Genomic DNA, 17,004 nt, shown 5'->3' with positions numbered 1-17,004 from the left:
GAGAATACAAAAAGTTTCATATAGATTAATATTTATTCAAACTTGAAAAACATGAATAATCTGAGACTCAAAAATATTACATTCATGAAAAAAGAATAGACAAAAAAGGGACAAATTCTCATCTAAAAACATCCAAATGAGCAAAAATGCAGAATACAAACTTCACAAAAATATACCAAAAAGAACTCAAAAGAAAAACATCAACAAAATACCTGCAGCCCTCAGGCCACACTCCTCACTGCCGTAAAACAAATACAAACTAACTCCATTAAACAAAGACAGTCAGCCAGCACCATTACCCTATGGGGAGGGACATATTCACATACAACATTTAACATTTTCCCATAAACCTCAAGTGCAGAAGAAACATTTGATCATATCATTCAGAATTAACAATCTACTCTCTTATGCAATAAAAAGAATAATTTACAATGCAGTGAACAGAAAAATATAACAGGAGCAACTCGGCTGCATTATCCCTGAAACACCCATTCGCCGTTAACCATTGGTACATTCTCAAACTTAGCAGAACAAAGAATTTGTGATGGTCACACTATATGGAAGCCAATTTCCACCGCTGAATAAAGAATAAAAAAATTAATTGCAACCTTTTATCTCACATTTTTTTTCTTTTTTCTCAGAATTGTGTGACACAAAGTCAGAACTGCATGCTATAAAGTGATATTTGATATTTATCTCACAATTCTGAGAAATAAAGTCAAAGTTGTTATATATACAACTTTGTTTACTTGCAATTGTAAAAAAAAAGTGTTTGCTTTTTTTCCCATTCAGAAGTGGACTTTATAACTTGCGATTGCAAGTTTATATCTCACAATTTTGAGAAGAAGTAAAAACTTTTTTTAGAATTGTGAGATTGTCACGCTACGGTGAAAGGAGGAGCTCATGACGAAGGAGATTAATTCAAATAGTATTTAATATAATCCACACTCTCGCACAACACAAACTGTTGCATAGCACCCTGGACTACATATCCCATCATTCTTTGCACGATTTGCACACTGCACTGATTGCACACAGCTGTTTCTAATCACCTCACTCACTATATAACACCCACTCCAACCACATTTCTCTGCTGAGTATTGTTTAGCCTGTACCCCTTTCCTAGTCACCGTGTTTTCCTTGTTTTTTTGCCTTGCCTGTTTTTGCGGTTTCTGATCTTTGCCTGTTTTCTTGGATTTCTCCCTCTCGTCTCGCCCCTGTGATTCTGTCTGCTGATCGGTGACCTACGCTAGCCCTGGGACTATTCTTGTGTTTTGCCCGCCATATACCTGTTTGCCAGTGTTTTGACCCTGCTTGTTTACCACGTCTCTTAAATAAAGCCTGCAGATGGATCCACATGTCTCACATCTTGTCAGCCCCGTTACAACTGCATTATTTAAAATGTTTTGAACTGAAAAGACACTGGAGAAAGCATTATTCACTTGAGAGGAACTCCCTTTGTGAAACTTTTGACTGAGGCAAGGTAGTGTAATATATTTATTATGTCAACTTAAGTCACATATAGTCCTGGTATTCTGTTCACAGACAAAGCAGGGCTCCAAACAAAAGAATCGAGTAAGGAGCCATTGGCTCCTATAAGAAAAAAACTTAGGTGCCAAATTATTTTTTTAGGTGCCACAGAATAAACGTGTTTTATTTATTTTATTATATATATATATATATATTTTTTTTTTACATTTTAACATTTTCAATCATACTGTCACGTGTTTATGTCTCATCTTTTCTTGACTTTATCAGCATTTTAATCCATTTTGTAGATTACCTGGGAACTAAGGTTCACTTAAAGTGGGAACTAAATGTCTTTTCCAACTTGAAATAATACAGTAACAAAGAATTGTTTATTACACAGAATCTGTACCAATATCATGGACCATAAGCATCACTTAGCCACTGAGTGTAGTTTGGGCTCCTCCTCAATGCATCCTGTAAATGCTGTCATACACTCTTAAAAATAAAGGTGCTTCACGATGCCATAGAAGAACCTTTTTTGTCTAAATGGTTTCATAAAGAACTTTTACGTTTCACAAAAGGTTCTTTGTGGCAAAAGAAGGTTCTTCAGATTATAAAAAGTTGAGAAAGAAATGGTTCTGTGAAGAACCTTTTAAGCACCTTTATTTTTAAGAGTGTATGTCTTTCACACTTTCAGTCTGTTTTTCTTAATTAGTAAAATGCAAATAATTGTTGATAACCCATTAAAGGGGCTTTTGCACTGGAGGAACCTTTTCCTAGTTCATAAATACAATAAAATAAAGTAAAATAAATGTAATAATAGAAATATTTAAATGCTGTGTTTTCTGTAAAGGAAAAAGAGTTCATTGTTGAAATTGCCCTCTTTCGTCAACACAAAGACAGCAATTAAATGACACCAAAGGAAAGTTGAGCTGAGCTATTGACATCGGCTGTCTACAACGCAGACTGTCTGAACTGACATGATGAGACTATATGTCATTAAGTCATGTCTTAAACACAAAGATATCAGATTTTGCCTCAGCTGAGGTGATGCAAGCACAAATTACTTTAAATAAGTAACATACGAATACCAGAAAACCAGACAAGTCTGAGACAGAATGGTGTCTTTCCATCTAGCTGTAACCTCACCCACCTGTTTAGGTTTAGAAATCACATTTTTAATGGATGAGGAAGGCAGGCGGAGGCAACACCTGCCACTGTGCTTGAGCAACCACAGCATCTGCTCTCAAAGCCCTATACAATCTCGCACTATCCACAACACATTTCCTATACACAGCTGAGATCGTAGAGAAGTTCCCATAAGTAAAGAACGAAAGAATCACAGAATCAGACCACTACCACCCTCCTGATGTCTCTTATCAAACTCAGCTTATTTCACCTCACACTGTGACTATGGCAACAGCGTGTGTGGTTTCGTAAAGCGGTCCTGAGCTCTGGTTGGAAAATAAAGGTGTGTGTTTTCTTGTTAAAGGACACAGCTATGTGCGGCCCCATACTGAGCACAGTATTACCTGCACAGCTGCAGTCGCAATAGGTGATAGGTGAAACCAAAAAGCCAATAAACGTCTATGTGGTTGTCCTCGTGAATTCTTTCTGAGCACTTCGGCCCAGTCATGTTCCCACAGTTTAGCTTAAAGTTATATTTGTAGATTGTATTTCTAGCAGCATTTTTCACACTCACAGCCACTAACCTGAGAGCTGGACTGCACAGTGGGAAACGGAGAAGCTGTACAAGAGTTGAAGAAATGGAAAGTGCACCATTATGGTACCATAATACAATATTGATGGAAAAGGAAATTACAGCCTCTAATGCATCCTTTAGGTTTGTCCAGACTGGGACATACCAAGCACAGAAATAGAAGGCTGAATGGATGATATGGAACTTTCTTTTAGGTTATTTTTACGAGAAAGGACTATAGTCTATGGACATTGATGATCTTATCCCCTTACAACTGAGGTCTTAGGACTCTAAAGCTCACAGCTATATGAGCAGACCTCCTGAATCTTAAATTTATAAATAAAACCTTTATTTAATTTGAATTATTACCATATTGGCAAGTGGGGTTGAAGTAATGTCCAGACGACTGTACAATAAACTGGACAAATGCACTGATACACATCTGATTTCTTTGTCAGCTGTTCTTGTTCACTTAAGACATACCCAATTGCATTTATCAGAATGATTGTCGAGATCGGTATTTTGACATAATTTGATGTGTATATGTGTCTGTTCAAACACAAGGAGATACGAAAGAGGATTCATTTCGGTGTTTGTGCACAGTCTGAAACGCGCCTCTCTGCGTGTGCGGCTGTGCGCATAGAAAACCCTTTCGCCTTTTCTTTTGCTGGAATGGTTTAAAATCGCTTGCGTGGGTGAACATGAATAAATGATCAACTTTCACTCTATTATGGTTAAATTTTCTTTAAATAAGTAACATACGAATACCAGAAAACCAGACAAGTCTGAGACAGAATGGTGTCTTTCCATCTAGCTGTAACCTCACCCACCTGTTTAGGTTTAGAAATCACATTTTTAATGGATGAGGAAGGCAGGCGGAGGCAACACCTGCCACTGTGCTTGAGCAACCACAGCATCTGCTCTCAAAGCCCTATACAATCTCGCACTATCCACAACACATTTCCTATACACAGCTGAGATCGTAGAGAAGTTCCCATAAGTAAAGAACGAAAGAATCACAGAATCAGACCACTACCACCCTCCTGATGTCTCTTATCAAACTCAGCTTATTTCACCTCACACTGTGACTATGGCAACAGCGTGTGTGGTTTCGTAAAGCGGTCCTGAGCTCTGGTTGGAAAATAAAGGTGTGTGTTTTCTTGTTAAAGGACACAGCTATGTGCGGCCCCATACTGAGCACAGTATTACCTGCACAGCTGCAGTCGCAATAGGTGATAGGTGAAACCAAAAAGCCAATAAACGTCTATGTGGTTGTCCTCGTGAATTCTTTCTGAGCACTTCGGCCCAGTCATGTTCCCACAGTTTAGCTTAAAGTTATATTTGTAGATTGTATTTCTAGCAGCATTTTTCACACTCACAGCCACTAACCTGAGAGCTGGACTGCACAGTGGGAAACGGAGAAGCTGTACAAGAGTTGAAGAAATGGAAAGTGCACCATTATGGTACCATAATACAATATTGATGGAAAAGGAAATTACAGCCTCTAATGCATCCTTTAGGTTTGTCCAGACTGGGACATACCAAGCACAGAAATAGAAGGCTGAATGGATGATATGGAACTTTCTTTTAGGTTATTTTTACGAGAAAGGACTATAGTCTATGGACATTGATGATCTTATCCCCTTACAACTGAGGTCTTAGGACTCTAAAGCTCACAGCTATATGAGCAGACCTCCTGAATCTTAAATTTATAAATAAAACCTTTATTTAATTTGAATTATTACCATATTGGCAAGTGGGGTTGAAGTAATGTCCAGACGACTGTACAATAAACTGGACAAATGCACTGATACACATCTGATTTCTTTGTCAGCTGTTCTTGTTCACTTAAGACATACCCAATTGCATTTATCAGAATGATTGTCGAGATCGGTATTTTGACATAATTTGATGTGTATATGTGTCTGTTCAAACACAAGGAGATACGAAAGAGGATTCATTTCGGTGTTTGTGCACAGTCTGAAACGCGCCTCTCTGCGTGTGCGGCTGTGCGCATAGAAAACCCTTTCGCCTTTTCTTTTGCTGGAATGGTTTAAAATCGCTTGCGTGGGTGAACATGAATAAATGATCAACTTTCACTCTATTATGGTTAAATTTGGCAATTAATCTGTGGATCACATGCGTGCCAAAACATGGGGCTTGCTCCGTACAGATCACGGATCAACTATGATCCGTTCAACCACTATTAATGATCAAAAAGATGTAAATAAATAATATTTAAAGAATATAAAGCATAAAAACTTGGGCTGTTGATTAAATATAAATATTTATAATATTAGACCACAGTTACTGCCTAAAACTATGTAAAAAACAAAAATCTAATGAATTGATTTACATTATAGCATTATCAAACACATTTAATTTATAATTAAATGCAAATGCATCAACAGCCTATTAGATAAAAGTCTTTAAATAAAGATAACGTAAGATATTACTTTATTCAGATAGATGCATTTTTTACATTTTTGTTGTTAATTAATGTGTACATAATATGCATTCTTGGATTATGTCTGCTATGTTATTGAACTGATGTACACATAAAACTTATTTTATACTTTTAATTTTACCACATTTTTTAAATATAATGTATTGTACTAAACAACATATTAGGTTGGTGTTATAGGCTCATGACATACATGGTGGCACTAATCATGAGGCAGGATTAACTACTGTCATTTATAATTTGAGATGTTATTGAAGACATCAGCAGCCTGTCAGATCCATTTTCAGTCCAGGCTGTCAGAAACAAGCCTTTTCACACATCGCTGCAAAATTCAACTGGAGTTCAAGCTACGCACAGGGCAATTTGACACCCTGTTCTATCCAATCATGTTTCGAAACACTGTCACAAGCTAAAGAAATTTACAAACACAATCACTCTGACTCAGTGTAAATTTCTGTCGTGTACATCAATAAAATATTGGGATTTCATTATGCATTGAATTTCATACGGTGTGAAATAATTGTTTCAGAAATCTCTGCAGAAACCCTCTGTCTTGTTGTGTTTGGTTTCCAAAACTGCAATATATTGAAGTCTGGATGTCTGCGTTTCTTGGAGTACTGTTTATAGAAAGTGACAGATAAGGAGAGAGGGAGAGAGAGAGAAAGAGAGAGCATCCACCTCATTGCTTCTACTCTCAATGGCTGAGAAGGGAGATAAAAGTCAGTCCACCACCCCCAATTTATCTTGCTGTGAAAATATTCACAAATTGGCCGCTGAAGCAGCCAGTAGTCTCTTTAAATCACGTGGTAGCAGGAATAAAAAAATATTACTTAACTGGCACACAGTTCTGGTTGGTACTAGTACATACATAGAAAAACACATTTCTCAATCTGTTACCATGGTGACTGGGAAATGACAAAAGAGTGTATTTCTAATGGATACGGTGCTTCTTGTCACATTCAGATGGTGTTCAGAGTCAAACAGCCAGTAGTTCACACACTCAGACCTCTCACATACTTTCACATTCATTTTTCTAATCAAACCATCATCACCTCCATCATCTTCACTTCTAAGTAGCATGCCATTTTACCGAGGCAGTTAGATAAGCTTGGAAGTTGTACATTAGAGTGCTTGTCATTTAATACATGTAGAAGTGCAAGCACTAAATTTCCTACTACAACTTTAATGAGCTATTTCGCATCTAAAGAGATCAAGTCATCAATACAGAAAGACTCTGATACTGACACATGCGTACTAAGATCTAACATTTAAATGGCAGAATAACTTAGACATGTCTACAAAATAAAGACGCCTTGTAAATACCTTAATATATTGCCATGAATTGCGTAACTATTGTTTATAAATGACAACCAACTCTCAAAATACATAGCCTATGCAACCATTACGCAACTCTCAAACTAATACACTATTAGAAGAGTTTGATCTTATCAAAAAAGGAATGTTTTGTTATAACTACATGAATTCCTGTCGTCCACGCCCGGGATCAAATAGTTTCCTAAACGCAGCAGATTATTATAACGCTTTTAACGTTACACTGTATCGACTTTGTAATTACATTACTTGCAATCATGCATGGACATGTTTCCGGTTTGCATGGCATGCAGGGCTAATACAATTGTGGAAAGCACAAGAAAAGCCAATGACATAGTTATCTACGACAGGTCGCCAAATCGAGGAAGTTTTTGACTTACCTTTTAAACTGAAGTTAACTGGTGGTACACCAAACTGACCGCCACTTCCGGAGGATAAGAAAACTGCGAAATTCACAACTACGAAATGTATCCGTGCGGCATCTTGTCAACAGCACGTCGTATCAAGCAAAAAAAAAAAAAAAATATATATATATATATATATATATATTTATGATACCGTCTGCTTTTGTGAAGTTTACGTTAAATATTCACGTAACAGACCTTGAAGCAATAAAACTAGATACAATTAAATATTGTAACAAGTAGCTATTATTCGACATGTAGATATAAAATGATTAAATGAAGTAATCAGCGCGGAGTCAAAAACGAGTCTTGAAGATGCTCTTCCCTCGCGCTCACTGTGCAAATAAACGGTGCTGTTGGGCGCGTGGGTTCCTCGAGCGGTTCACAGACGCAACTGAAAGTGGCCTTAGCCAATCAGCGGGGGAATTACCACGTACGTCACTTGTAGAGGCGGGGCTACACCCGTTTTGAGAGCACCTTTTCCGTGACGTCGCCGCATTCTAGAGCGCATAGCTCGAAATACATTTCACTAAATGTTTTAAGGACCCAAATTTGCTGCTGTTTGGTTACTTTAATGAATATAAATGGTTATTTTTTAACAGAATGGCAACATTTCCTAATTTATTAATACGTCTTTGCTTAACCGCTTTCACTGGTCAGCAGCTTGTTGGTCACTGTGAAGGTCAATCCAAAGTCACTTTGTATAAAAACCACTGTTTACATATGGCATTATTCTGGGGATTTTCCTAGACATTTGGTGCCTTTCAACACATTTTCAGATAGGCTAGAAATTGCCTTAAATTGGCAAAAGACCCTCTATCACATTGATTTCCTACACACCACTGGTACCCTGGATGCTTAAAAGGATAGTTCACCCCAAAATAAGATTGTGTCATTAATTACTCACCGTCATGTCGTTCCAAACCCGTAAGACCTCCGTTCATCTTCGGAAAACAAATTTAGGTCTTAGGGCCTTACGGGTTTGGAAGGACATGAGGGTGAGTAGCCTAATTAATGACAGAATTTTCATTTTTGGGTGAACTATCCTTCAGTTCCAGTAGATACTTGGAAAGATTGACATTTTGTAGAATATAATTAAATGAAATGGTGACGTAAAATATTAGCTTAAAATACTGATCTATAATAATATTAGAATAATTAAAATTCTAATATATATTAATATAAAAATATTTATATAATCAATTGTATTATGATGAACATATAATAGGCTAATAATAGTCAATAAATGAACATTTGTAATAAATCTTTAAGAAACTCAACGCAAAAGGTTCTCCAAATATTTGCTTTCAGAACTGTCAAAACCTGTTATAAGACAAACATTCTCATTAAAAGCATGGGTGAGAGAAAATCTAATGAGTCTGTTTTTGAACCACAGCTTTGATTGTTTTTGTTTTTAAATAAGAATCATTGTGATAATAGCCTTTTTAGTCATATTGCATATCCTCTTTGTTATACATGCCAACTTCTATTTATGTCACGACAAAAGCAAAAAGTCACCAAGAAGAAGTGACCGAACCTTCGAAGACTAAATGATCAGATAATTAACCTAAATAACTGTAGAGCATTCAAGGGTATTCAAGAGCATCCATGCCTTTAGTTTGGTGTCAAAACTCTTCAGCAGCAATTAATAAAAGCCTAATAATACATGAGTAGTGCACTGTGCCTTTCATCAGTTTGGTGTTGCCTGCGATGGAAGATAAAGTAAAAACAGCGGAGGAATGTTGAGGGTATTGTTAGTCAGAGTCAGACATGCTGTGTATTATGGGGGTGTGTTCACCAAGCCGTGCATATTTTTAGCACATTCCTGGGGTATTACACACACCCTCATCATTGAGAGTGTTTATGTGTGCTAGAGGACAGAGTATTCATTCATGTGAAGTGGGTTTGTGCGTGACTGCAATAAAAATTTGTGGGCTTCCACCAGATATAGATAGATATGCAAACAATAATCGCACAGCAATCGTCTTACAGTTTGCATCCTCCATCACGCAAAAACCACACAGTTTGATGAAGCTCTTATAATGTGGTTTGTGGAGTGTTCATCTAAGCAACATTACACTATCTTTGTTTTTGAAAAAAAAATATATATATTTAGGATATTAAATGACACTACTTTTTGTAATTACTTGTAGTTATTAATTATCAATACCAATGCTCCCACTAGGGGCCTCTGCAAACTGCATCATAAAATCGTATTTTTGGGGTTAATTAATTACAACAGAGGAAATATCAGCTTAGATAGGAGGGCCTTTTGGACAAAGGTGGCCTTACAGCTGTACAGGGCTTTGATTAATTTGACGGAAGACGTCTTTAAAAAAAGACAATGCTTCCATCTAGTGGTCAGTTTCCTAAAAACAGAAGTCATATCATTCAGTTAAAGCAATAGCATTTCTTCACTGTCACCTTGGAAACGTTTGATTTGTTATAATGTGGTTTGTGGAGTGTTCATCTAAGCAACATTACACTATCTTTGTTTTTGAAAAAAATATATATATATTTAGGATATTAAATGACACTACTTTTTGTAATTACTTGTAGTTATTAATTATCAATACCAATGCTCCCACTAGGGGCCTCTGCAAACTGCATCATAAAATCATATTTTTGGGGTTAATTAATTACAACAGAGGAAATATCAGCTTAGATTGGAGGGCCTTTTGGACAAAGGTGGCCTTGCAGCTGTACAGGGCTTTGATTAATTTGACGGAAGACGTCTTTAAAAAAAGACAATGCTTCCATCTAGTGGTCAGTTTCCTAAAAACAGAAGTCATATCATTCAGTTAAAGCAGTAGCATTTCTTCACTGTCACCTTGGAAACGTTTGATTTGTTATCAAACTAATTATTAGATGAGCTCTTTTTTATTTTTGCCTCCTTTTTTATGAAGTTTGCAATTTTGCAACACTTTCACCAAAATGTGGGACATGTCTAAATCCAATTTTTGTTTTTTTTAGCTATAAACATTAAACAAGCCAATAATTTATATAAAAACATGGGAGAATTAATGGGGGGAAATGAAGTTTAGCAAGACTGATATCATGTTTCATCTAAAACATAGGGGATTTGTGGAATGCGCCAAATTAATTAGACTACTGTCACACACTTGCAATCAAAATTATTCAACCCCCTTGACCTGCAAGACATTTTGTTGCAGAGAACAAAATGTTATGAAAAACAATTCAACAAAGGCATCAGTAAACTATCGTAGAAGGTTTATTAAAACACATTTGACTGATTTTGAGGACATAAAGTTTATTTAAAAAATCAAATTGGCTCTAAACATACATGTACAAAATTATTCAACCCCAAAAAGTTACATTTGATAGAGAATCTTTTATTCTTTTTAACCTCCAATAAACATTGCCAATTTGTTGTTTGGAAAAGCTTCCAGATCACTGATAATCTTTGGTTTTAATGTTGCCACTGCCTTCTTCAAATCCCACCAAATGTTTTTAATGATATTTAAATATGAAGACCGAACAGACCACTGAAGAACTTTGTACAAAGAACCAGTGAACATCTACACCCAACCTGTGTGACAGGCCTCAAAGATCACAGATCATTTGTTTCTAGCGCTACCAAAGACCTTGATTAGGCTACATGATTGATCAGGTGTGTTTAATTAGGGTCGAAGCTAAACTATGCAGGACAGTGGCCCTTTAGTTCGACAGCCCTGTTATAAGCCTTGGCTGTTTTTTTGTTTTTTTGCACCAGGCATACCACTGATCCTTGGGTCCAAAAAGTTCCAGTCAGGTCACATCACTCCATAAAACATTCTCAACAGATCCAAATTAATTTAATCATATTTAAGTTGGCCATTTATGTTCTTATTGGTCAAGAGTAGCATTTGGCAAGATGTCCCAACAAGACAGCATTTTTTTGTTTAATGTTATTCTTATACTCTGCATTGAAATATTGTTTCCTCCTCTCATTAGGTTATATTGTGTTCACTACGCTACTCCTTACCTGACTCACTGAACCCGGACTCCATCCTGATACCGTCCTGTCTCTGTGCCATCCTCTTCAGCCCGATCCACCAAGGAACCCGTCATCACATGAGCCCGATCCCTACCATTCCTTAGACTGGTTGTTGCTCTAACCCGTTTGCTCTCCATATCTCTCTCCCTCTCCCAGCATCTGTTCAATAAAGCTGTTTACTTTACCTCTCTGTCCCTGGTCCCCTTCTGTACTGTGACAATGGTGTTTTTGAACCATGGTATAGTAAAGTACTCAAATTCATTTGTTGTGGTAATTCTATAATAATATAAACATTACTTTACCCAATACTGTAAGTTTTCTTCAACTATAGGGTATATTACAGTATCAGTTCACTATAGTTAACACTACAGTATGCTGTAGCAAAGTATTGTAAATACTATATATACAGTATAATACACTTTACTATATGGTTCAAAAACACTACAGTATTTACTTTTATTCATGTAGGTTATTAACTTAAGTTACTGTAAATTAACGTGTGTGTGTGTAGGAATTTCAGTTTTATAGGAGTTGCGCTGTATCTATATTGTCTAAATGTCTATTACATTTTAATGATGCCATTTTCCTTTAAAATATTCTACAAGATAAAAATTATTCTACTCATGTACTGTGGCGCCATCGTGTGTTCATATGCTTTTATGTGTTTCAATACTGCAACAAATAACTGCATGTTAGATTTGACCTTAAAATGTATTAAAGGTGTACATGTACCGATTGATATGGATGTCTAAATGTCAATTTACACATGTATGCATAATGACCAAAGCACACTTGGTATGGAGCTAAAAAATTAGGATGGTAGCCGCCAAGGAATAAGGTTGGCTGTCTGTGCATACTTTATTCATATGTTATAATTATTATATATATACCCTGTTGAAAAAAAACAGCATATGCTGGTTAGGTATGTTTTGAAGCATGGCTGCTGGTTTAAGCTGGTCATGAGCTGGTTTCTGCTGGTCATGACAAGGAGCTAGTTGCTTAGGACCAGCACATGACCAGCTTAAACCAGCTTAAACCATCTCAAACCAGCAGCCATGCTTCAAAACATACCTAACCAGCATGTGCTGTTTTTTTTTCAACAGGGTAGATAAACATTAAGTAGATGAATACAACAGTAAACTTTTTATAGTGTATGAAGAAGAAAACTACATACTGTATATGGTTCACCGAGAGTATAAATAAGACATATTTCAACAGTTATAAAGTGACAAAGAAATTCCCAATAGATTTGCCCAGAGAAGGTCACTCTGTGAAATTTTCTAAAAATATTTCACACCCCCTCTATAAACCTTCTACAATGGCTAAAAAACAGATTGCAGTCATTCTTCAGCGTTCTGTATGCAGAGGTGGCGCAGACGCTAGGAGAATGAAAGAATGTGTGTTCACAAACGCTCAAGGACACATTGCTGCTGAGAAAAGAGATTCAGAAGCAGAAATAAAAAGAAAGCCATTCTCAGTGAAGCTAAGGTCATTCAGGCACCTTTTAAATAGAAAATCAAAGGACAGACTCAGAAATCTGTGAACTATCTACACCAACAGATCTACAGATTCATATCAGTCTTATGCACACCCCTTCAAGTAAAGTGTAACCAAATGTTTTTATTCATAATGATACTGACGTTTATAGTTAGGGAACAAAGGCGCACCTATATTTTAGAGGGGGGACCACAGTTGCTCAGTCTTTGAAAGAGATGTATGTGTTTTGTTTGTGAAAGTAGTATCTGGATACCAAAATGCACAAAAAGCATTTTTATTTCATTTTGCTCTTCAGCATTTATTTTGTTTATATTTTAGTTCTTTGATGATGTCGCCACACGAGAACAGGAGCAGAAGCACTGGAGGGCTGTACTGGGGATCGGTATGATGGAAATATAGAGGGATACCGGGAGATGTGGGAGCTGTAGGGATGTTCTCTTGGAATATCGACTTTAATCATCTTCTTACTGTAAGAACACATACAGATACAGTTCATTCATTCATTCATTCATTCATTCATTCATTCATTCATTCATTCATTCATTCATTCATTCATTCATTCATTCATTCATTCATTCATTCATTCAGTTACAGATTGTAAGTCTCAGGATTTTTACAGTGAAAAGCTTGTGCTTTCTCTCTGTCCTTGACCCAACCCTGCCTGACTGAAAAATCACTTATCCAACAGTATGAAAGGCAGAGGAAAAGAAGAGAAGAAATGTACGTATCCACACTAAAAAAAAGAATACTTGTAGCATGCAAGGTGTAGCCAACAAAAGAGATGGACATATTTGAAAATTGTACCTCATGTCGATGTCTGTTGGTTTGGGGACCCTTGAAAATAAAAATAATGATAATAATAATAAAATAGTAGCTGAAAGAAATATTAACCTAATGTTTAATTAGTGTGTGGTAAATTAACCCTGTAAAATATTTAACTTACAGCTGGTCATTCAGTCGGATATTACTCCTCTTTGTTTGGGTGAGGTCATAATATTGCTGAACAATTACAGACCTGAAGGTAAGCACATTAAAATCTTAGTCTTACATTTTTTTTTAAAGGCATTTAGCAGACATGATCAGCTTTTTTCACAGCTGATTGTTTAATAAAACAAATGAAATGTCAATAATGTAAAAACTAACTTAAACACATATAAATAAAACATGAAATTTATTTATATATTTAATTATATACATATATATTTCTGTCATAACAACTCTTGGGGGGATTGGCATGGTAATGTACATGGCAATGTTAATGTATTTGGTCTTGGCGGAATAGATCTGCTACGCTGCTTCTGTAAGCAATACTGCTTCTGCAAATATAACATGTATGAAATAACCCCCATATGTAACATACATGTCATTACCCCATAGCAGATCTATACAGGTGGAGCTGGGGAAGGTGGAGGGTTTCTAAAGCGTGCTAATAAATATCCGATATGTCTTAAAATATTTAAATATATACTTAAAATAAAAAATATTAATTTACATGATTTTAATTAATTAAATGAACAAAGGCTCTATGACTCTCTCTCCTCTCCACCTGTAGCTGGTGTGTGGTGAGCGCACTGGCGCTGTTGTCCTGTGGCTGCCATCGCATCATCCAAGTGGATGCTGCACACTGGTGGTGGTTGAGGAGTGACCCCCCCACATGATTGTAAAGCGCTTTGGGTGTACAACAATACACAAAGCGCTATATAAATGCATCATTCATTCATTCATTCATTCATTCATTCATTCATTCATTCATTCATTCATTCATTCATTCATTCATTCATTCATTCATTCATTCATTCATTCATTCATTCATTCATTCATTCATTCATTCATTCATTCATTCATTCATTCATTCATTCATTCATTCATTCATTCATTCATTCATTCATTCATTCATTCATTCATTCATTCAGTTACAGATTGTAAGTCTCAGGATTTTTACAGTGAAAAGCTTGTGCTTTCTCTCTGTCCTTGACCCAACCCTGCCTGACTGAAAAATCACTTATCCAACAGTATGAAAGGCAGAGGAAAAGAAGAGAAGAAATGTACGTATCCACACTAAAAAAAAGAATACTTGTAGCATGCAAGGTGTAGCCAACAAAAGAGATGGACATATTTGAAAATTGTACCTCATGTCGATGTCTGTTGGTTTGGGGACCCTTGAAAATAAAAATAATGATAATAATAATAAAATAGTAGCTGAAAGAAATATTAACCTAATGTTTAATTAGTGTGTGGTAAATTAACCCTGTAAAATATTTAACTTACAGCTGGTCATTCAGTCGGATATTACTCCTCTTTGTTTGGGTGAGGTCATAATATTGCTGAACAATTACAGACCTGAAGGTAAGCACATTAAAATCTTAGTCTTACATTTTTTTTTAAAGGCATTTAGCAGACATGATCAGCTTTTTTCACAGCTGATTGTTTAATAAAACAAATGAAATGTCAATAATGTAAAAACTAACTTAAACACATATAAATAAAACATGAAATTTATTTATATATTTAATTATATACATATATATTTCTGTCATAACAACTCTTGGGGGGATTGGCATGGTAATGTACATGGCAATGTTAATGTATTTGGTCTTGGCGGAATAGATCTGCTACGCTGCTTCTGTAAGCAATACTGCTTCTGCAAATATAACATGTATGAAATAACCCCCATATGTAACATACATGTCATTACCCCATAGCAGATCTATACAGGTGGAGCTGGGGAAGGTGGAGGGTTTCTAAAGCGTGCTAATAAATATCCGATATGTCTTAAAATATTTAAATATATACTTAAAATAAAAAATATTAATTTACATGATTTTAATTAATTAAATGAACAAATAATAAGTATATATACATTTAAATGTATGTGTGTATATATATATATATATATATATATATATATATATATATATATAATTTAATACATGTCAGATATGTCTTAAAATTTTGCAGTGCTTACTCAGGCAACACTGATCCTCCAAAGCCAAAGTGTCGATGTCCTTTAATGACTGCAGGGATATATTCGTTCTGGGAACTTGAAGTCGTCTTTCCATAAGCCTGCTGGCTTAGCTCTTCATGATTGCTTCTTGGGTAGACCCTGTTGTCCCTTGTGTAAAATTGACAATCAATAAGAGTTTAGGTCACATCACATAATTTCTTTATGCTTCATGCACTTAAACATGACAACAAAAGGAAAGGAATATAGGACTAAATTTTAAATGCAGTCAACTATAATATTCTCACCTTGGAATATAGAGTCCAGTGATGCTTAACGGTTGCCTCAAGATTGGTGGGAGTCGGAGTGGAGAAGGACAGTTTTCTTCTTTCATGCTTACCTGTGCTCTAGTTGAAGCTGAAGGGGTTGAGTGTTCAGTTCTGGTCTATCAAAGGAGTGCGAGTGCTGGGCAGGTGGACACCACCATGCAAATCGCGTCTGCTACCATAGGCTTGGATCCCTACACTTTTCATAGTATTGAATCTACAAACAGCCACATGAAACCACAGAGTGACACCTTATCCAAGTCCGAACACCATCACTATGGAAGCTCAGCTGCTGCCTTTGTTGTGTTTAAGGGATTTGGTGATGCGAGATGCTCATTAGACCCGCCTCGCTGACAGAGCGCACTGAATCCTACTGCTAAGCCCTTAAACTCACTTATAAATTCCAGATATAATGCAAAAGTCATCTTTGAACAAATTAGGCTGATGTCAGTTCCCGTCGGTAGGCTTTAACTGTTACACTCAAAGCTAATTATGTAAATTCAAAAGTAAATGTATTCCTAATGAATAATGCAAGAAATCAGTAGCCCCCAGAGAGCAATCAAACCTCCAATTGTAAAGTCTGCTGCGGCTGGGCCTCTGAGTGCAGAATGTTCAGTGCTCGAATTCAATAGATAGGCTGAAACCAGAGCTGGCTATCAGAGAAACACAGATCTAGGCTACTGCAGTGAGTGTAAAACCATCTCTGGTTTCAGCAGTTAACTCTGGATACATGCAATGGAAAAGTCGAGTAGTTTACACATATAGGAATGTTTAGAGGGGTAGTGAAATAAAAAAAAAAGTGAAATATTTCATCATTTACTCACTCTTATGTCATTCCAAACCGAAAGTCTTCCATTCTCATTGTTTTTGTTCA

The 17,004-nt window shown here is 36.2% G+C and overlaps 2 protein-coding genes across 3 annotated transcripts in view; both read right to left on the bottom strand.

The window, feature by feature from the left end:
• The window catches only part of LOC107596655 (oxysterol-binding protein-related protein 3-like), a 97,100-nt gene extending 89,406 nt beyond the window's left edge, over positions 1-7,694 (bottom strand). For both annotated transcript variants that reach the window (XM_016287437.1, XM_016287438.1), the window contains exon 1: positions 7,346-7,694. The gene's annotated coding sequence lies outside the window, so the exon portion shown is untranslated. The remainder of the gene's footprint in view (positions 1-7,345) is intronic.
• A 5,476-nt stretch (positions 7,695-13,170) lies between these two features.
• Positions 13,171-16,198, bottom strand: LOC107596770 (uncharacterized). Its single transcript, XM_016287573.1, has 5 exons — positions 16,113-16,198; positions 15,829-15,975; positions 15,132-15,203; positions 14,993-15,022; positions 13,171-13,330 (listed from the first exon to the last, which is right to left on the bottom strand). The coding sequence occupies exons 1-5, from the start codon at positions 16,196-16,198 to the stop codon at positions 13,171-13,173; spliced, it is 495 nt and encodes a 164-aa protein (XP_016143059.1).
• Between the last annotated feature and the right edge of the window lie 806 nt (positions 16,199-17,004).

The sequence above is a fragment of the Sinocyclocheilus grahami genome, unplaced genomic scaffold (genome assembly GCF_001515645.1).
Source record: "Sinocyclocheilus grahami isolate Dianchi unplaced genomic scaffold, SAMN03320097.WGS_v1.1 scaffold222.1, whole genome shotgun sequence".
Lineage (NCBI taxonomy): Eukaryota > Metazoa > Chordata > Actinopteri > Cypriniformes > Cyprinidae > Sinocyclocheilus > Sinocyclocheilus grahami.
This window is presented reverse-complemented; position numbering and strand designations above follow the sequence as displayed.